The sequence below is a fragment of the Calliphora vicina genome, chromosome 4 (assembly GCF_958450345.1).
Source record: "Calliphora vicina chromosome 4, idCalVici1.1, whole genome shotgun sequence".
Lineage (NCBI taxonomy): Eukaryota > Metazoa > Arthropoda > Insecta > Diptera > Calliphoridae > Calliphora > Calliphora vicina.
In genome coordinates, this window is record NC_088783.1 from 33457021 (window position 1) to 33479705 (window position 22685).

Consider the following 22685-nt stretch of genomic DNA (forward strand, 5'->3'; position numbering starts at 1 on the left):
GGGAAAATCGTTTTAAGATAGCAGAAAGCTTCGCCGTTTATATCAAGCTTTTTAACAAATTGTTTCATATAACCTAACTTAATAATGATAACGAGTTAAAAAGAAAGCGGTTAAGCAAACATTTCTAAGTAAAATGCCTAGAAATTATATTTTTTAAAAAATCTTGTTTTAGTACAATCTTTAATAACTTTGTCAATTTCCCATGGATTTTTAAAACCAATATTATATATAAATATACTATGTAAAATCTTCTTCAAAGTTGGAAAATTATGAAAAAATAAAAACAAATTTATGTTTGCTGAAGAAATGCACACAAATTTTGTCAAAATACTTAAATAATAAATATACCATTGGAAAGGCCACAGTTTCTTCCTTTTAAATCCGTTTAAAAAATTAAAAGCGATTGAGAATCAGCTTAGTTAATGGCTTATAAGTGCTTAAAGGTATGAAAAACCGTTTTTTTACCCGTAACTCAGGATTTTGGAGGTGTTTTTCAAATTTCAAAAACATATTCATATTTTACTCGATAAAGTCTATCAGAAAAATATTATTCTTTACAGGTATTTCCACTTTAGTCATATTGTTATAATAGGTCTGTTTATTTACTTTCCCAGTAAATACTTGCAACGAGAGAATAAAATCAAAATTTACAAAATTGTTCTCTTAAATTCTCAAAAATAGTAAAAAGTAAATGAACGCTTTTCCAGTAACAATTGTTTTATACACACAATTTTCTTATTTTATTCCTTTTAAAATGTATAAATACTCACATTTTCTTCAATTTTATTGATAATTCTTTTTTTGACATTTTTTCACCACAAAAATAAAATTGTAAATAAACAATAATACGAAACATTTGAAATATAAGCTGCTAACTATTACGAGTTCCAAATAGAACTTGTAATAGTTTGCAACGAGAGAACACTCTCTAAAATTTATACACTCTTGATTTTTTCTCTACTTGCAAGTTTTTTGAGTTAATGAACGCTTTTCCAGTAACAATTGTTACTAACTAGTAACAACTTTTAGTTATTACTTAATATTAGAATTTTTTGCTTGAATATCCTTTGTATTTTTAGGAAAATATATTGAAACTATGGAACATTTTTGTCTGCAGATACACCCTGAGTCGCTGGCGGGAATTGAACCTGCAACCCTCATATCGGGCACCCCAAAAATGCACATAAGCATTGCTATGAGTCCAATATTGTAAAAATTGAATTAAGGGTTAAAAAGTTATAAACAGTTGAAATTGAACGATTGAAGACAAAGCAAAATTAATTTTAAATTTTTTACAATTTTTTACAGTTTTAACAAATTTGGAACACTTCCTCCCTATAAGTAAATAAAAGTATATATTTATGAAATACTACAAAAATAAAAATTTCCTAAGATCTTATGAACCTCATGAATATTTGGAAAACTTTCCATTGTATCGTTAATAACTGTACCTCGGCTTTTTATGAATCGAAGTGGATGAGACATATTCAAATGCTGTCGTTTAGGTTGATTACTAGTTACATAACTAGCTACGTGACTAATTATTTTAACACGTGCATATGCAAAGCAGGGGGGTCAATTGAACCATTTGGATTACAACGAGACTGTCTGATAGCTGGTCCAAAGTACTTGACGCATTGGATTCACATATCGGTTACATAAAGTCGCACAAGACGTTTAAAGTGATTACACTCTAGATTACTTAGATACATTTAAGTAACAATTGACTTTACGCTGGATTACCTGGGATGTATAAAGTAACCAAATGACTTCTCTCTACACTACAAAGTATATATGTATACGTGTCAAATGACAAAGTATGGACCACCCTAATACATACTGTATAGGGTAATTTATGGTGAAGGATTTAGTAATTTAACATATTATTTTGTCCTCAAATATTTATTTAGTTTTGTACCTTTTGGATTTAAATAACGGTAAAAAATTAAAAGGGACATTAGCAAATAGCCTTTGCCTAAGTAAACATTTTAATTAGCATGTAATTAACTTACTACTTATATATAATCTACATTTTTTTCAACACTTTAACTAAATAGGGCCACTATGGATATTCATATGTATTTAAAAATAAGGATATCAAATGTATTACAACTATTTATTGTACCTTTAAACATGAACGTTTCGCTGTTTCAAGACGCATATTTACGGCGTGTCGGAGCTCACTTACAGCCGGAGGAATTTAATATGTTTGTGGCCAATGCTCTAAGATTTGTTATACAAAATGTGTTTGCCAACATTACAAATGATTTTGTCATTACCATGTCGAACGCGGGAGGTCCGATAGAATTTTGGTTTGACGACATAATGAGTAAACTATTCACAACTTGGGGCTTTATGGCGGTGCAATTGGTGGTTCAGGATCACAAAGCCAAACGAATCGAAGTGCCAGGAAAACGCTATTGCAATATGATTATGATAGATTCGTTTAAAAGTCTGGAGAAGACATATATAGCAGAATATAATCAAAATTTTGATAGTGTGGAATATTATTTTATTTTCTTGCAAACTGCAGACAGTCGTATACCCCTTGAAATGGAAAAGATTTTAAATTATTGTTTCGATAACTATTGGATACATTGCAATGTCATGATACAGAACGCAAAAGGTGAAATATTAATCTACACTTATTTTCCCTTTGAAGAAGACATCTGCTTTCAGACTAAAGCACAACTTATTAATCAGTTTGAAGGAAATCGTTTTATAAATGAAATAATGTTTCCTGAGAAATTATTAAATCTGCATAAATGTTCTCTAAAAGTAACCACTTGGGATGCACCACCATTCGTAATCAACATAACAAATCCTCACTATCCGAATCATAAATATTCCGGTTTTGAGCTAACAATAATGGTTGCCATAAGTCGTGCTATGAATTTTACTTTGGATATTGATATGATTTCAATTGATATATATCAAGAAAATGAAACACCTCCAGATATACCTTTAAATATGGCAAGTTCTTTAATATCTAATACATTTATTTACTTAGAACTTTTAAAACTTTATCTAAATATTATATATCTTTACAGTTAAAAAATCGAGAAACTAACATCACCATGGGTTATTTCACACGTACGGCAGATAGAGATCAAGTTGCCACACCCAGTTTTGTGACCTACTATCTGTCCCTGGTAGCTGTAATACTACGTAAAGAAAATCAATTTGGGTCCGTGGGTATCTTTACGTTTCCATTTGATAAAATAACATGGGGTTTAATACTGGTATTTTATGGTGTGATCCTACTAATGAACGCCTTTAATACGAGAGACCGTAGAGTAGATAATTTTCATATTTATGAAATTCTTATTGGTATGCCCATAAGGATTATACCCACAAGTCCCTCGAGACAAATACGTTTCCTGACAATGCTCTGGAGTTCGTTTATTTTGCGTACGATCTATCAATCGCTACTATTTCATCTGTTTCGTACACATTTCTACAAGACACCACCTCTGACCATAGAAAGTTTAGTAGAAAATGGCTATATAGCTGTTAGCACAGAGATGTCTCTGAATTTTATACGCGATGTACCACAAATTCATGACAGAACTTTGCCTTTAGAAATAGTATACAGCTCAAATGAATTGTTCCCATTTGTCTATTTGCTAATGAATCCTAATGATAATTTCGCTGCTATATCCGTTTACGAAGTGGCTATTTTCTTTTCTAATAATTTATTACCCGTATCCCAATTACTTCAAATTTTACCCATCAAAGTCAATGAACAACAGATTGGTTTCTATTTTGTTAAACACTCGTATTTAGTGGAACGTTTTAACTATTATATTTTGTGTTTTCAACAAGCTGGTCTTTTAGAGAAGTGGAAAGAGTGGTGTCATATGGAATATGAAGTCTATGATAAACGAAGCTCAACCACCTATGAAGATGCTTTGATGGTCAATTTACAACAACTCATGGGAATTTTCTTTGTGATAACGTTTTTACATTTGGCATCGATTGTGTGTTTTTCACTTGAGTTATTATCAAAAAGATTGAAGTGTTTGAATAGGATTTTTGAATAAAATTATTTTCAATATTTATGTATATGTATGTAATAATATATTCAACATTATTGTTAATTAGAAATTATATATTTTGAATCAATGTCGGACATATTTTTAAAAATTACAGAAATTTGTTCCTAATAAATAGTACGTACTCTTTAAAATAATATGGTTCTTGCTTAATATCAGGGGTGTTACTGCATAACTCTATCCGAAAACGGAAATGTTCGAAATTTTGTTCCAAATTCATTGTAATTCGAAACGATTTCCTTTCGAACCGAATTGCGAAGTATCGCCCTTGATCTAACTCTATATGAAGAGCCGCAGATAAAAGGTACCTTTTCGATTTTTTTACAAATTGAAAAAATCAGTTTCCCAAAATTTTTAAATTTTCAAAAAAGTACCTTTTGTGCAAAAAGTACCTATTTTAAAAAATTATTTCATTTTGTTAAAAGCTTTTTAAAAATACATAAATAAAAATAATTTCAAATATAAAAGCTTTACTATTTATACCGAACAGTGCACATTGGGGTAACTAAAAAAAGTGGAAAATATATGGAAAGGATCTCTAAATGGAGGTGGTATAGTTGAGTTTTGAATTTGCACTTTAAACACCGTTGGCTGGGCCCCATAATGGGTTACCTATGTTACCTATAATGGGTTACTATGTAAAATTTGAAAGATTTATATATTGGAATCTACTAGAAGAGATCTACAAAGTACATCCATATAGCCATGTATTATCTCTTATAATTTTCGCATTTGAACATTAAAATAATTTTTTTTTTCAACCGTTTCAAAGCGGATCCAATTCATTCCCAATTTTTTTTAATTAACAACAAATAAAGTAAAAAAATTACAAAAAAGTTGTTTTTTGTCATTTTCTTTGAGGAAATTACTTACATTAAATTTTAGTATTTTTCTTAGCCCCGACTTTTGTACCGTTATTAGAACCAAAAATCTAAAAAAATAATTTTTTGGAATTTTTAAAAAGTTTTTATGAGATTGTGTGGGATTTTCAACAACAAATCTAAATTTTGTTCACTTTTGCATTTTGATTAAAAATATAACTGCAAAATTGTTTCGAAACATTTAACCAGCACTTAGTGGATACTGCAGTGTAAATCATATACGAAAAATTTATAATAGTTTTTCCTGATTTTGACCCATGTCGGTTATAATATGTATAAGTTTTTGGAATGCCTTTAATTTGATATCCATATTGTATATGTTAATGGCGAGATATAGGTCAAAATCGAGTTAGTTTTGCTTTATTAACTGAAATTCAGTTAATACCCTCTTGTTGATAAAGTGCAATATGTTATGTTCACAAATAAATGGTCGATGGAGGCATATAAATTCAGTAGTGTTAAGACTTGTTCGGATTTTTATACCCTTCACCTTCGTGAGAAGGTATATACATACAAGTTTGTCATTCCGTTTGTAATTTCCACAATATAATTTTCCAACCCTATTAAGTATATATATTCTCGATCCTTCCTTTTCGAAGTCCCCAAATAACTTACATACACGATTCATACATCAATATCTTCGGAATTCTTCGGGATCGAGAAACATCGATTTTTGACCTATTTTTGATCTATGTATATCTGGATTACTAAGTCATTAATATAGACAATATGCATATCTAATGATAGATATTTCAAAGACCTTTGCAACAACAATATATAAGTTGGACCTGCAATGGGTCAAAATCGGAAAAAAATATTTTTTAAACAGAATTTATTTTTTCGCCAAAATTTTTTTGCTATATATTAAAAAAATAAAAAGCAATTCGAAAAAAAAAATTTTTCAAAAAATTAAAAAAAAATAACTGGAAAAAAAATAAATTTTGTTTAACTAAAAATATTAAATATTTTTTTCTTAATAATTACAATGATTTTAATTAGTAGAGGACGATGTGTTTCCCTAAAAACTTTTTCACACAATGAAACTATAAAAAATTTAATTCCGCATAATTCTAAAAGTTTAGGCTAAATCTTACCAATGATTCATTAAAAACTTAGTGGTGATTTTACCAAACGTTAAATTGAATTTGATGTTCATACCTACCTACTTTCAATAAATTTGACTTCATTAGAGTGTTTTGTTCTTAAAATGTTACTTTATTTATCATTTCGTTAGCTTCGTGTACAAATGTTCCCTTTCAGAAATATTACAGGAGAGACCAAAAACGTTCTGAAATCCTTGATTTTAAATATTTTGGAAATCTGTTAATGTAATTTAATTACTTATTTGGTATGATTTATAATGATACATAATCACAGCTAAGAAGAAGTGCGTTTGCATCTTATAAGTCAAATCAAATCCTGTCTTGCGCATTTCGTCTTTCATTAAAAAAAAATAATACTGAAATATCATTAGGTAAAAGACGAAATGCACAAGATAGAATTTAATTTAGACGTATGGTTTCTTGGGAAAAATTTCTTAGAATGCGTTTCTGCTATACGATTTTTAGTGAAAAAAATCGATCCACCCTAATATTTATACTCAATTTCATTTGACTGAGATAATCATTTTTACTAAATAAAATGGTCTTAGCACTTTATTCCTGACTACTAAAAATTTATTGGATATTTATTGTTTTCTACATAATATCGGTTAACCTGTTAAATTGGTTTCTTCGAAGTCGATTAACCGAAAACCGGTTTTCTAAAAAAGGCCAATTTTCGGTTAACCGACAAACCGGTTTTTTAAAAAGTCGTTTTTTTATAAACACTAGTTTTAATATAGTTAAACAGTTTAGTACATCACAAACCCTATTACCACAGCTAAACTGTGAATACCATAAATATTATAGTTCTGTCTAACTCCTTTATATAAACTAAAAAACTTTCTTCTAATATAACAAATGACCTTAACATATGTACAAACATACATATATGCATATTTTAATCAATAAATCAAAGCAAATACTAGCAAATGTATGTATGTTAATGACTTACATTAGCTTAGCAAGTTCCTTTTTTCCAACCACCATACAAAGTTAAGGACTTTAACAAATATTAATTTTAGCAATGCTTAACAAAACATTCGAATTAGACACTAATTAAGTAATAATTTCAACTGTTTTTCTATGTATGTATGAATGTATGTATTTACCCATATAAACGACAATTATATTTGAGAATGAGACCAGATACTCTTCGTCTAACAACATGAACTTGACGGCTTTTCAAGACGCGTACTTGGATCGTATTAGCACAATTCCGCAATCGGAAGAAATTAATTTGCACGTAGCAAATGCCCTGAGATTTGTCATACAAAATGTATTTGCTAACATCGCCAATACGTTTGTGTTTACACTTTCGACATCTGGCGGTCCCGTAGAATTTTGGCTACACGATACAATGAGCAAATTATTTGCAACTTGGGGTTTAATGGCGGTACAGCTAGTGGTTATGGACTCTAAAATCAGAGATTTAGATGTGCCCGGAATACGTTACTGCAATATGATTATGACAGATTCGTTTGAGAGTCTGAAAAAGACTAAAATTGCTGAATACAATCGTAATTCCGATAGTTTGGAATACTATTACATTTTTCTACAAACACGAGACAAACTGTTCGAAAAAGAAATGGAAATGATTTTCAGATACTCTTTTGACAACTATTGGATAAATTGCAACATAATGGTGCAGAATTCAAAAGGTGAAGTGTTAATTTACACTTATTTTCCATTTAAGGAAAACAACTGCTTTCAAACAAAACCGGAATTGATTAATCGTTTTATTGGAGATAGATTTGAAAACGACATGATGTTTCCGAATAAGCTCCTTAACTTGCAGGGTTGTCCTTTGAAATTAAGCACCTGGGAAACACCACCTTTTGTCATAAACAAAACCAATAAAATATTTCCCAATATTGATGTATCGGGTATCGAAATATTTATAATGATTACAATTAGCATGAATATGAATTTTACTTTGGATGTTGAGTGGCTGGGAATTGAAACGTATGGCAGGAATGTATCTCCTGAGGCTGCGCCATTGACAAAGGTTAGTATATTTACACCAATCGGAGTTTTGTGTTTTTATAAATAGACATACTTATAGAATATATCTAATTACAGTTGAAAAATTATGAGACCAACATTACCATGGGCTATTTCCGGCATACCGTTGAAAGGGATCAAATTGCCACGCCTACTTTTGTTACCTATTACATACCACTAGCAGCTATAGTACTACGTAAGCAGGCACAGCATATATCCATGGGTATACTAACAATTCCATTCGATAAAACTACTTGGATTTTAATACTTGTCGTTTATACCATTATCGGAATTTTCAATATTTTCCAAAATAAGAGAAAAACTTGTGGTATTTTTGAAATATTTGAGGTTATTCTTGGAATACCACTAAATAACGTACCCAAATGGAATTCGACTAGAATACGTTTTATGACAACCATTTTAAGTTCATTTATTCTACGTTCCGTCTACCAGTCATTACTTTTCTATATATTCCGTACAAATTTCTACCAAGCTACTCCCCTGACTTTGGAAGGTCTTGTGGAGGATGGTTATAAAGCCGTTTCCACTGAATTGACTTTGCGATTTTTACTCTTTGTTCCACAAATCGAGGATAAAAGCCTGCCCTTAATAGTGATTAATAACACAAGCGAAATGTATCCATTACGATATTTGGAGTTGTATCGTAATGAGAGTTTAGCTGCCATGTCTATAGTCGAGTTCGCCATATGTTATGTTCACGAAGAAATGGCCGAGGGAGAAGCACTTTATATTTTACACATGAATGTCAACGATCAGCAAATTTGTTTCTATTTACCAAAACATTCGTACTTTAGTGATATTTTCGATCTTGCCATCATTCGTTTACATCAGTCGGGACTGTTGATTAAATGGAGGGAATGGACTAATTATGAGTATCATGTTACTCGAGGCGATTCCTCTACTGCTGATGAAAATACGCTGATGGTAAATCTAAATCAGTTAAATGGCTTTTTGTTTTTGATGTTATTCTTACATTTAATATCTATTGTATTGTTCGCACTTGAGTTATTGTCGAAAAAATTAAAGTGGTTGCAACAACTTTTAAAAAAAGTTGAATAATTATAAAGATTTAAACATTAAACTGCACGTGATTATTTCAATAAACAAAAATATCTAATTATTTCTATAAGGCGGGGTAACTTATTAAAATTTATTTAATTTGTATGACAAATATATGTACATTTGAACTGTGTTTAAAATTTTGATAAGTTACCCGGCCTAAGTGTATTATTTTTGTTAATTCGAGTAAAAATATATTTAAGTTCGAATTTAAAATTCTGAGAATATTGAATAAAAGTGTAACTGTGATTAATAATTATAAAGGTACACCAGTAGTTTAGATCTGGTGTGCTAAGGTGCAACATGAAAGTGAACAACTCAGAACTGAGCGAAACTAAGGTTTCGTTTGAGATATAGAAATAGAGCGTTAATTGGTACTTATACTGGATATTACTTCCAACAGTAACAATTACAGATCCAGTTGTATTAATAAACTTAATACCGATATTTTATCAATGAACCCTTAACAAAATTAGTGTTAGAGACTGGTCATAGTCCTAACATTTTATATGAAGGACTGGTTCGTTTTAAGATCAAGTTGTTATTGGACCGGGACTGGTCATAGTTCTAACAATTTATATGACTGGTCCGCTTTAAGATAACGTTATTATTGGAAGAGCTCTATTAAAATAATTTTGATGGCATTTAACCGGTCTAACATCCAATCTTAATTAAGTTGTTCAGTGTTGGTTAGTTATTTCAGCTTGAAAATAAATTGTTTATTTCTATTATTCAGTTCTTTTTTACCGATCACTATTCGTAATTTTTTGTAGTACATGTAGTTTGTCTGGAGATTGTCACAAATTTCTCGTAGGAAAGAGTCGTGTCTGTATTTTATTTACAAAACCTAATGTTTACCAACATTTTAACATGGTTTGAATTTATACATACATTTCAATTAGTCGACAAATTACCACCTTATTAAATGATATCAATATTTATAGACATTTATTATAAATAAATATTTACAAACAAAGTTTAATATAAGTATTTAAGTATGCAACATTTTGTTCACAAAGGAAGAGATGTGTATAGTTCTGTAAAACTTGATTATAACTCACGCGAACTGCTCACATCCAAACTGAAATATACTATTCTTATGTAAAATGTGTATCATTATTGAAATCGACGAATAATTTGTTTTATAGTAAGTGTCCAATAGAATAAAAAACAAGTAAGCTACATTCGGTTGTGCCGAATCTTATATATACCCTTCACCAAATTATACTTCAAAATAAAAATTTGAAATATTTTTAGGTAAACAATTTTTTTTTTCCACAGTTTGGAAAAAAAATTTTCGAATTGTTTTTTTAATTTTTTTTTTTAAATATTAAATTTTTTTTGTTTTTCAATTTTTTTTCTGACCCATTGTAGGTCCAACTTACTATGGTCTTATATACGTCATTGCAAAGGTCTTTGAAATATCTATCATTAGATATCCATATTGTCTATATTATTGACTTAGTCCCCTTTTACAATGCAGAAACTGAAAGGCAGACAGACGGGCGAGGGGTTGAGAAGAGGTAGAGTGTGTATTACACAGGTTTAGGTTAGTTCAAAAGAGAATGAGAAAAATGTCTGCCTTTCAATTTCTGCATTGTAAAAGGGGACTTAGTAATCCAGATATAGGTAAAAAATCGAGGTTGTCCTGGTTTTTTCCTTATATCTCAGCCATTGGGGACCAATTTTCTCGATAGCAATAGCAACCGAGCCTGAAGATTTCCGGAGATATTGATGTATGAATCGTGTATGTAAGTTATTTGGGGGCTTCGGAAAGTTGATTTCAACAGACATACGGACAGACAGACGTATATACAGACGGACATGGCTTAATCGACTCCGCTATCTATAAGGATCCAGAATATATATAGTTAATAGGGTCGGAAATGAAAAATGTAGAAATTACAAACGGAATGACAAACTTATATGTATATACCCTTCTCAAGAAGGTGAAGGCATAGATAATAGACATAGAGCGGAAACTCTCACGTCAAAGACCTAACTCAGTTGTCAAAAACCTATGTGGTGCGAATGTATTAGTAAAAAAAACTATGTGAAAACAAAAACAACACTCGTATGTGTAACATTTTTGAGTAATTTTTTTGTTTGAGTTTTTTTCGAGTTTTCGCTCTATGTTCTCTATGGGTAAAGGAGCTATAAGTAAGAGAGCTATATTCGGTTGTGCCGAATCTTATATACCCTTCACCAAATTACACTTTGAAATAATTTTTTTTAAATATTTTTGGTAAACAAAATTAAAATTTTTTTTTTGTAATTGCTTTACAAATTTTTTTTCCAAATTGTTTTTTAATTTATTTGAATAAGTTTTTTCAATTTTTTTTTAAAAATTTTTCTAAATTTTTTTGAAAAATTTATGAAAAAAAAAAATATTTTTTAAAAATAAATTTGGGTTAAAAACTATTTTTCCCGATTTTGATCCATTGTAGGTCCAACTATAGCCTTATATACATCGTTTCAATGGACTTTGAAAAATCTATCACTAGATATCCATATTGTCTATATTAATGACTTAGTAATCCAGATATACAGTGGTGGCCAGGAATTTAAGACAAAAATTGTTTGCTAAATTCCACGTGATTGTCAATTATTTTTTCAAATATTTCCACAAATATGTATGCATGAGGACTGTTTTAACACACAAGTGTGTTTTATTCGACTGTGTCAATTCATACATATTCACCATGAACACATAAAATTTTTCTACAACTTGACCAAAAAAATTTTTTTTTAAATAAACATATTTTCTCACATTTATATCATTATATTTTTATTATTATAAAATATTCGGACCAAATTTCGTATTTTTAGTTCCATTAGTTTCGGTCATATCATGTTATTAACAGCGGATGTTCGCTATGGTGGGTCAACGTATTTCCACATATCTTTGTCCATATATGTTTTACCGATTTTTCCAAACATTTTTCAGAAACTAGAAACATTAAGAATACATTTATATCCTTAGAGGTCCTTTTATTTTGGCTCTATCGCACTTAAAATTCAGTTGATGAAAAAAATTCAAGTATTTGTCTTAAATTGGTGGCCACCACTGTAGATCAAAAATGGGCCAAAAATCGAGTTTGTCCCGGTTTTTTCCGGGATTTTGTCGATTTTAAATAGCAACCGAGCCGGAAGATTTCTCGATATATTTATATATGAATCATGTATGTAAGATATTTGGAGGCTACGGAAAGTTGATTTCAATATACAACGGACAGACGGACATGGCTATATCGACTTCGCTATCTATAACGATCCAGAATATATATACTTTGTGGGGTCGCAAATGATAAATATAAAAATTACAAACGGAATGACAAAATTATATATACCCTTGCCACTCATGGTGAAGGGTATAAAAATAAAAAAAAATGTATTAAACAGTTTTGATACCAGATATAAAAGTCCTAGAAATATAGAATTACGAACAATTAAACTAGAAATGTATTTTTAAGAAATAATTTTAACAAAAACTAAATTTCCTCTAAATACGCCAAATTCAAATCGGTACCCTAACGCTAATACAAAATAGGTACAACTTTTAAAAATAGCATTTTAAATTCTCATTTAGCATTTATTACAATCGAAAACAATTTTAGATTTGAGATATGCATGAAATTTTATGTTTTATTATAAAAAAGGAAAAAAGAAAACTGTAAAATAAATTTTAATTTATATAAGTACACCTCCCCCCTAAATTGTTGAGCAGAATCTGCGCCTCAAATAAAATGTTCATCCTCTAAACGCTATTCGATTTTCTTCAAATTTTCAGACAGAAATTACCGTTATCATTAAATTATTAAATGCCTTTACCTAAATAAGACCAAATACCTTTACGGAAGTAATCCAAATTAGCATTACCGTTACCTTTAAATCGTTTCGAATCGTTAACCAAACATTTATATCTATGTATAAGATTAATATGATGTGTTTAATATTAAAATTAATTTCTTCACTAAGCTTACTGAAATTGACACAAATTAATTGGTCAGTAATTAAATAATAAATCATACTAATTGCACTCATAAACCTTTCAACTATTTAAACCTAAGAATATGAAATATTTATGTTATTGTCAGTTTCTGTCCGTTTCAACATGAACATTTCGTTATTTGAAGACGCATATTTACGGCGTATTGAGACTATAATGCAGCCAGATGAAATAAATTTGACGGTAGTAAACGCTTTAAGATTTGTCATGCAAAATGTATTTGCCAACATCACAAATGCCCTCGTTATTACAATATCATCCGACAAAGGACCCATACAATTTTGGCTACACGATATAATGGCTAAATTATTTGTAACTTCCGGTTTTATGGCGATTCAACTAGTAGTTCTGGATAACAAGACAAATCGCATTGATTTACCGGGAAAACGTTATTGTAATGTGATCATGATTGATTCATTTAAAAATCTGGAGAAGACATCTATAGCGAAATACAATCGAAATTTTGATAGTCTGGAGTATTATTTTATTTTCCTGCAAACCTTGGATGAATTCATACCCATGGAAATGGAAAATATTTTTAAATATTGTTTTAATAACTTTTGGTTACATTGCAATGTCATGGTGCAGTATAACAATGGCGAAGTCTTAATTTACACTTACTTTCCCTTTAAGGACCAACAATGTTTTCAAACCCAGCCGGAAATTATTAATAAATTCAATGGTGAACGTTTTTTAAATGCTGTAATGTTTCCCGATAAATTGAAGAATTTACACATGTGTTCTCTGAAATTAACCACCTGGATAGTACCACCATTTGTTATGAATAGAACAAATGGCTTTATACCGAATCGTAAGATTTCGGGTTTTGAAATATTTATAATGATTGCCATAAGTCGTGAAATGAATTTTACACTTGATATTAATGTGATATCAATCGATACATATCAACAAAATCGTACGCCAGAGTCGGTGCCGATGAAAATGGTGAGTGATTTTATATAATAAAGTCAAGTTATATATTTTTAGCACTCATAAAATTCTAGGATAAAGAGATTTTTAGGCATAATTAATATTTTAATTTTATTGTTTTACTCTACAGTTAAAAAATCTTGAAACCAACATGACCGTGGGCTACTTTCGACGTACAGCCAAGCGGGATAAAATTGCTACATCCAGTTATGTCACTTATTACTTGCCGTTGGTGGCTGTAATTCTACGCAAACAAAGTAAATACGAATCGTTGAGCATTTTTACATTTCCATTCGATAGCATAACCTGGACCTTGACCTTGATATTTTATGGTTTAATCATTATACTGAACAATTTAAATGTGGACAGGCGGAGAGTGAATAATTTTCAAATTTATGAAATTCTTATGGGAATGTCGGTTAAAAGTGTCCCTAAAGTATCATCAAAAAGAATACATTTTATGACAGCACTATTAAGTTCATTCTTTTTACGTTCCGTCTACCAGTCACTGCTATTCTATCTCTTTCGTACTCACTTCTATAAATCCCCACCCCGTTCGCTAGAAGATCTAGTGGCCGAAGGTTACAAGGCAGTTTGCAACGAAATGTCTTTAAATTTTATAGCTAACGTTCCACAAGTTCAAGACAAATCATTGCCCATAATTACCATATATAGTGCCAATGAAATGTATCCGTTGTATTATTTGGAACTTTTTCGTGATCAGAATTATGCTGCTATATCGAATTATGATTTCGCTCTTTATTACGCTTATCAATTGTTATCGGTGGGCGATGTTTTGCAGGTTTTACCCATTAATGTTAATGATCAACAAATCGGTTTCTATTTGGCAAAACACTCGTATTTGGTTGATCGTTTCAACAGATATATTTTGAGGTTTCAACAAGCCGGTCTCCTGCTGAAATGGAAAGAATGGTCGAATTTCGAATATCAAATCTCTAAGCAAAAGGATGCAGCAACTTCCAAGGAAACCGTTTTAATGGTTAATTTAAATCAATTGATTGGCTTTTTTCTCGTTATGTTATTTTTATATTTTGTATCGTTTGTGCTATTTTTACTTGAATTACTTACGCATAGAATTAAATGGCTGAAAGTAATTTTTGGCAATTGTAAAAGAACTAAATTTATAAAAAAGAATTGTAAAAAGTCAAAGAAACGTTTAATTTACTTAAAATAAAATTGTAGTACTTAAAACTATTTCAATTTTAAGAACAACAAACATAGTGTTGTTCTTAAAGATAATGGTAATCTCAATAAATAATGTTTAATAAAAGTTAATTGCTTTACAAATGTTTAATGTGTATTTTGTTATGTATATACCCCTCATCCTGAGTAGTTACTTTATATACAGTGACTGACAATACAATCGAAACTTTTTTGAAAACTAACAAATATGAATGCAAATTTCTAAGATATAATCAAATTTACTAGGTTTTCTATTAAAATGTAGTAAATTTCATCGTTTTTAAGTTTAACAAAAAGAAAGATGTCTTACTGTTATTTCAATATTTATTTTATTTTGATAATTTATTTTTGGAATTTCTAGGGTTATTGCGGTTATTTCTGTAACGATAGCTTAGCGGTAACAAGATAATTTTATAGCCAGAGAGTTTAAGAAATTCCCAAAAGCGACTCCCCGGGAGATTATCAATAATCTAAATTTTAAAATTAGTTCTCAAACTGGTTTGGTTGCTATCACCACGCGAATATTTTTTATTTCGAAAAAAAACCTATACTGATCGTATACAATTCGAGACAGAAATGAAATAGTGTACTCTTTTCTAATGAATCTAAATACAATTTAAGACGGCCGAATCGAAAGAGACTGGACCCCAAGTACACAAAAAAGACAGACAAGTGTGACGGTGGCAATGTTATGGTGTGGGCGGTTTCTCAGGGCAAGGTATGGCCAATTCATATTATAAAATATACTATGCAAAGGAAAATATTCCTATAGGTTGGAGATTCCAGCACGACACACACAGAGGGATTTTTGTGTCAAAAACCCTATTTTTCGACCAATCAATTTTGTAGAGAAATGTTTAAAGATGGAATGTGAATTTATAGTTTTTAGAAAAATTGTATTTTAATTTTAAAAAATTTAAGTAAAGTCCATGCAAAAATTAGTTCTCAGAAGTTTTCGAAAGAGGATGAAAACTTAACATTTTTTGTCGAATAATAAACGAAATATCAAAAAAATCTTATCTATGTACGGGTTTCGTGGGTGCGCGTGACCGATTTTATTGAAACTCGGCATGCGTTCTTTTTTTGTTTCAAAAAATTTATGTACCAAATTTCTAGTCTATTGCTTGGATATCAACAATTTTATTCGAAAAAATGTATTTGAATTGTATGGGCAGTGGGCGTGGACGATTTTGGGTAAAATTAAATTTTTTGGGCGGTATACGGTGGGCATGGCCGATTTTAATAAAACCTAGCATGCGTGCTTTTTTTGTTTCAAAAAAGGTATGTACCAAATTGGATATAAACAATTTTATGCGAAAAATCGATTTGGATTGTATGGACAGTGGGCGTGGACGATTTGGATAAATTTAATTTTTTTTCTTAATTTAGTCCATATAATTTTCGGTGTCAAATTTCAATGCTCTACGACCACTTCTTATAATTTTTACACAAAAATGTATGAAGCCATCCCTCTTCACCACCAACCGAGTGGTGACGAATGATTTTTTAATTGGTCCAATGCATCGTCGCCATGAATCAGTAATAAACAAGTAAGAAAGTAATGTCGATCAAGCTCGACCAATTAATACCCTACACTAAGCAAATGAGCAAAAACATGTTTCTTTTAAAATGTTCAATAATTTTTTATTTGAATGATTTTTGGAAGATTGTATGGAGCTATGATTAATTATGGACCGATTACAACGAAATTAGATCGCGTGATTTATGTCTATATGAATGTTATTTTATGTGTATATCAACATTTTTAGGGGATTTATGCACGTTAAAGTGATTTTCGGAAGCGGGTCTTATATGGGAGCTATGACTAATTATGGAGCGATACAATTAGGAGACATGACTTCCATATATATAAAACTTATTTGGAGCGATATGACCGATGAAGTCCAATTTCGGGAGTACATTTATATGTGGGCTAGGTTTTCACCTATTTCCTATGGACCGATTTCAGTCAGTTAGACTTCGTCCTTGGTCGAAAAAATTTTATGTACCAAATTTTATCTAAATATCTTCAAAATTGTGACCTGTACTTTGCGCACAAAGTTTACATGGACAGCCAGCCAGACGGACGGATGATAGGTATACCTTAAGGTGGGTGTTAGACTAATATTTTTGGGCATTACAAACACCGCACAAACGCATACCCACCCCACTAGGGGGTGTAGGGTAAAACTAGCAAATTGTTATACGACAAAGGGTATAAGAAAACAAAAATACCCCCATCTTTAATTTATACATTAGCAAATATACATATATTAAGGCATTGCTTAAGTAAATACTTAAATAAATCACTAATTAACCAATACTTCTTCGCTTATTTTTAAATGTCAAGTACTAAGTATATTTAGGTATAAAAACCAAATTAATTTGTTCTCAAAGTACTTATCAACATGAACGTTTCGGCATTTCAAGACGCATATTTACGGCGTATCGAAACTATAATACAGCCAGAGGAAATAAATTCAAATGTAGCAAATGCTTTGAGATTTGTTGTACAACATGTATTTGCCAACATCACAAATGCTTTTGTCATTACAATATCATCCGATAAAGGTCCAATTGAATTTTGGTTGCACGATTTAATGGGTAAATTATTTCTAACTTGGAGTTTTATAGCGGTTCAACTTGTTGTTCTAGACCACAAAACTGAACGTTTAGTTGTGCCCGGAGAACGTTATTGCAATCTGATTATGATAGATTCTTATGAAAGTCTCGAGAAAGCCGATCTAGCCGAATATAATCGTAACTCTGATGGTCTGGAATATTATTTTATTTTTCTACAAATACCGGATAATGTAGCTGTAAATGAAATGCAGAGAATTTTCAAATATTGTTTCGATAATTATTGGATACATTGCAATATTATGGTGCAAAATTTATATGGCGAACTACTAATTTATACCTATTTTCCTTTTGTGGAACACAATTGCTTTCAAACTGAACCGACGCTGATTAATCAATTTAAAAGTGGTCGTTTTGTAAACAATATAATGTTTCCAGATAAGTTGAGAGATTTTCAAAGGTGTCCCCTGAAATTGAGCACCTGGGAAACGCCACCATTTGTTATAAATGCAACAAATAAAAAATATCCAAATATTTCAGTATCTGGTTTTGAAATTGTTACAATGATTGCAATTAGTCAGCATATGAATTTTTCTCTGGACATTGATTGGATTTCTTCGGATACGTATCATAAAAACAAAACTAATGAGCCTGGTCCCTTGACAAAGGTAAGTGTAAAAGATAATTTTGTCTTATGTAAATGTTATACATAAGATAAAGTTGAATCTTATAAATATTTTTATCATTGTTTTTCAGTTAAAACGCCTTCAAACTAACATTACTATGGGTTATTTTCGACGTACAGCAGGTACAGATAAAATTGCCACACCCACCTATGTCACCTACTATATACCAATTGCCGCTATAAACATACGCAAACAAGTCCAACATATATCCATGAGCATATTAACATTTCCATTTGATAAAACCACTTGGATTTTGATGATAACCTTTTATGGCTTACTTGCAGGAATTAACTGTTTTAAAAACAGAAGAATTAAAGTGCCAAGTTTTCAAATATTTGAAATTATTATTGGTATGCCAACAACAAAGGTACCCAGGAGATCGTCGAAGAGAATACATTTTACAACAGTATTATTAAGTTCATTCATACTACGTTCTATCTATGAGTCGTTGCTTTTCCTTCTTTTCCGAACAAATTTCTATCAAGCTGCACCGATTACATTAAATGCTTTAGTGACCGCTGGTTACAAAGCAGTGTCCACTGAATTGACTAAAGAATTTTTACTCTATGTTCCGGAAATTGAAGACAAATCGCTACCATTAATTACGATCAATACCACAGACGAAATATATCCATTGAGTTATATGGATCGTTATCGTAACGAAAGTTTAGTGGCCATGTCTATTGTCGAATTCGCCATTCGCTATGTGCGAGAACAAATGACCGTTGGAGAAGCCCTTCAGATTTTAGCCATTAATGTTAAGGATCAACAAATTGGTTTCTACTTATCCAAACATTCATATTTAAGTCGTCGCTTTGATTATTATATTTTACATTTTCATCAAGCTGGGCTCTTAAATAAATGGAGAGAATGGACAAATTTGTATTACCAAGTTACCACAAAACGTTCCTCTACCGTCTACGAAGATGCTTTAATGATTAGTTTGAAGCAATTGTCTGGTTTTTTATTTCTCATAGTTCTTTTGCATTTAATATCAATAATAATTTTTGGACTTGAGCTTTTATCTCGAAAATATGTATGGATGCAGAAGGTTTTTTTGAATTAGATATATTAAAATTAATGATACATAATGCATATTAAGTAGCATTAATTCGTATGTAAATTATTAGTTCCAATACATATGTATTAAATATAAGTAAATAATATTAAATGTACAAATTTTATTAATTTAATGTTATAATTTAAATCTAAAAATCGATCTTTTAAATGATTTCAGTTTGGAAACAATAACAAATCGTCACATAAAAAGCAAAATAACGTAACATCATTTCAAAAAGGTTTAAAGTGATGGGCAAAAAACCACTTAATTTCACCCATTTTATCATTAAACAGAATGACAATCAAATTTCCAAATTAAAATTTAGCTTTTTTATCATTTCTTAACTTATTAATCATTATATATCAAACAACCGATTTTGGTATTTTTGTTATGTTATTTTGCATTTTAGGTGACGAAATGTATGTGATTTTGTTGATATCTCTATACAAGTAATTGTTATATTCAGAAATACATAAATCTATAAAAATATATTGTAATATCTTTTTAGAATAATAACCAGTTCAGACTTGAGTATGCAAATAAATAAAAATGAAAACTATTTTGTTTGAAAAACTAAAAATTGTTGATTTTTTGGTGAAAATTGAATTTTTTATGAAAAAGTCATGTTTTTTTCTGATTTATGAATCAAGTCATTGATTGGCATTCAATTTGATTTTCGCGCCCATAACTCTGCCATTTATGGAATAATTTTGCTGGTATATTTATTTGTATATATTTAGGGACTTCAAAAAGCTGATTTCGAACAGACGAACATTGTTAAATGAACTGTAGACACGCTAAATATAAATGTTTAATTAATACCTTAAGATATGCTATATATTTTTTGTTTACTATTATAAATGTTAAATACACTGTAATACCCTACTCTGTGTACATTTTATTTGGAGATTGGCGTGCAAATTTATTAAAATACTAATTTTAAAAAAGAACTGAAATACTAAGTTTTTCAAAAAAGTACTAAAATACATAGTATTATAACGTTACTTACTCAAAAAGAACTGGAAATACTAGTATTTTAGGGCAATTTAAGGAGTAAATACTATTATTTTTGGGGTTTTTTGAGAGGAAAACATAATTTGTTTGTAATTTCTTTTTCTTTTAAATTTTTAGTTTAACTGCTATAAAACTGCACTGTACTGTTACGAAAATTTAATTGTCTTTAATAAAACTCATACAATTTTACCGGGCATCGAAAATATATTACAAAAATACAAAAACAAACAAGAGAAATTTTGCAAACAAGTAGGTATAAAAAGTAGCTTTTCAACTATCTTACCATACATTATAGGTACATATTTTAATTATAATAGGTATAAATTTAAATAAATAACACATGCCCTTGGCAAAAAACTTGTTTGATTAGCATAATACTGCAAATTTTTAGAAAACAATTAAAAATTCTAAAAACGTTTGATAAACTAAAAAAGGAATAAATAAGAACACAACAATTTTGAAATATTTATGCTTAAATTTATTTAAATACATTGTATTAAAAAAATAGAACATAGAAAACATACGATCAACATAGTAGATGATTACATAATTAATAATAAATTTTATATAAAAATAGATATACAATTTAAATGCAAGACTGGTTTAAAGGCACTTTTGAAAAGTCATCATCGCCTGATTAGTTTTTTTGTTTTAATTTACAATTTCTGTACCAAAATTGATGAGGCACCGCCACCACCATTGCAAATAGAAGCACAACCGTATTCTCCGGTCTTAAGAGCATGAGACAAATGAGTAATCAAACGAGCACCAGACATACCAATGGGATGGCCTAGAGAGACAGCACCACCATGCACGTTTATTTTGCTGGGATCAACATCCATTTTACGCATGTTGGCTACAACGACCAATGAGAAAGCTTCATTGATTTCCCACATGGCAACATCGTCTTTCTTAATGCCAGCCTTCTCCAATAATCTGGGAATAGCCAATGCTGGAGCAATGGGGAAATCAATTGGATCAGTTTCAGCATCTTGGAAAGCCACAACACGAGCCAAAGGTTTCATGTTCATTTGGGATGCTTTGTCGGCAGTCATTAGAACCAAAGCTGCACCGCCATCGTTTAAGGTTGAGGCATTGCCAGCTGTTACAGTGCCATTTTCTCTTTGGAAAACAGTTGCTAGTTTGCCGAACTTGTCGAAATTGACACGTCTGTATTCTTCATCTTCGGCAACAATGATGTCGGCTTTGCGCTTTTGTTGAATGGTTACAGGGGCAATTTCAGCTTCGAAGACCTTATCAGCCCAGGCCTTGGCAGAGCGCTTATAGGAGGTGATGGCGAAATCATCCTGATCTTGACGGGTGATGCCCATTTTCTTGGCAGTATTTTCAGCACAGTTTCCCATGTGGAATTTATTGTAAACGTCCCATAAACCATCGAAAACAATACCATCGATGAGGTTAACACCGCCATAAGGAGTTTGGCCACGTTTCAAGTAGTATGGAACATTGGACATGGATTCCATGCCACCGGCTACAACAATATCAGCTTGCCCCAACATCAAAGACTGGCTGGCAATCATGGCGGCTTTCATGCCAGATGAACATACCTTATTGATGGTTGTGCAACAGACATTCTTAGGCAAACCAGCGAATATGGCAGCTTGTCTGGCGGGAGCTTGACCCAAACCGGCCGACACTACATTGCCCATATAAACTTCTTGGACATCTTCCTTGCTAATGCCAGCTCTTTGTACAGCTGCTTCAATAGCCACAGCACCCAATTGCGTGGCAGAAAGGGGAGCCAATTGTGATTGGAAACTGCCCATTGGAGTACGGGCAGCGGACACAATTACCACTTCATTGATTTTTGAGCTGAAGAAACGGGTCTGACCAAAAGAACCCATTAATCTGGAAGCCTTCAAAAATGCAGCCATCTTGACTTTGTAGTTGTGGAAAATTTACTTTACTTTATCACAAGCAATAAGCAACCCTATCAGTTGAATGGAAAAAAACGAACTAAATTGATATATTCCACACGGTATTTTCTTCCCGCAGAGCTGTCAAATTGCATAACATCATAGATTCCACAAAATCAGTCGCAAAAAACAAAACAACAACAAAC

General features: G+C 30.9%; 3 protein-coding genes across 3 annotated transcripts; 2 read left to right on the forward strand and 1 right to left on the reverse strand.

Annotated features, from left to right (window-relative positions):
- The first annotated feature begins 13234 nt into the window (after positions 1-13234).
- Positions 13235-15338, forward strand: LOC135958346 (uncharacterized). Its single transcript, XM_065509251.1, has 3 exons — positions 13235-14074; positions 14190-15059; positions 15288-15338. Exons 1-3 carry the CDS (start codon positions 13235-13237, stop codon positions 15336-15338), a joined length of 1761 nt encoding a protein of 586 aa, XP_065365323.1.
- Positions 15339-17670: 2332 nt separating this feature from the next.
- On the forward strand, positions 17671-20724 carry LOC135958347 (uncharacterized). Its single transcript, XM_065509252.1, has 3 exons — positions 17671-18510; positions 18599-19469; positions 20720-20724. Exons 1-3 carry the CDS (start codon positions 17671-17673, stop codon positions 20722-20724), a joined length of 1716 nt encoding a protein of 571 aa, XP_065365324.1.
- Positions 20725-21057: 333 nt separating this feature from the next.
- On the reverse strand, positions 21058-22584 carry Acat1 (Acetyl-CoA acetyltransferase 1). Its single transcript, XM_065507131.1, has one exon. The coding sequence runs from the start codon at positions 22495-22497 to the stop codon at positions 21259-21261; it is 1239 nt and encodes a 412-aa protein (XP_065363203.1). The 5' UTR covers positions 22498-22584; the 3' UTR covers positions 21058-21258.
- Positions 22585-22685: the final 101 nt, after the last annotated feature.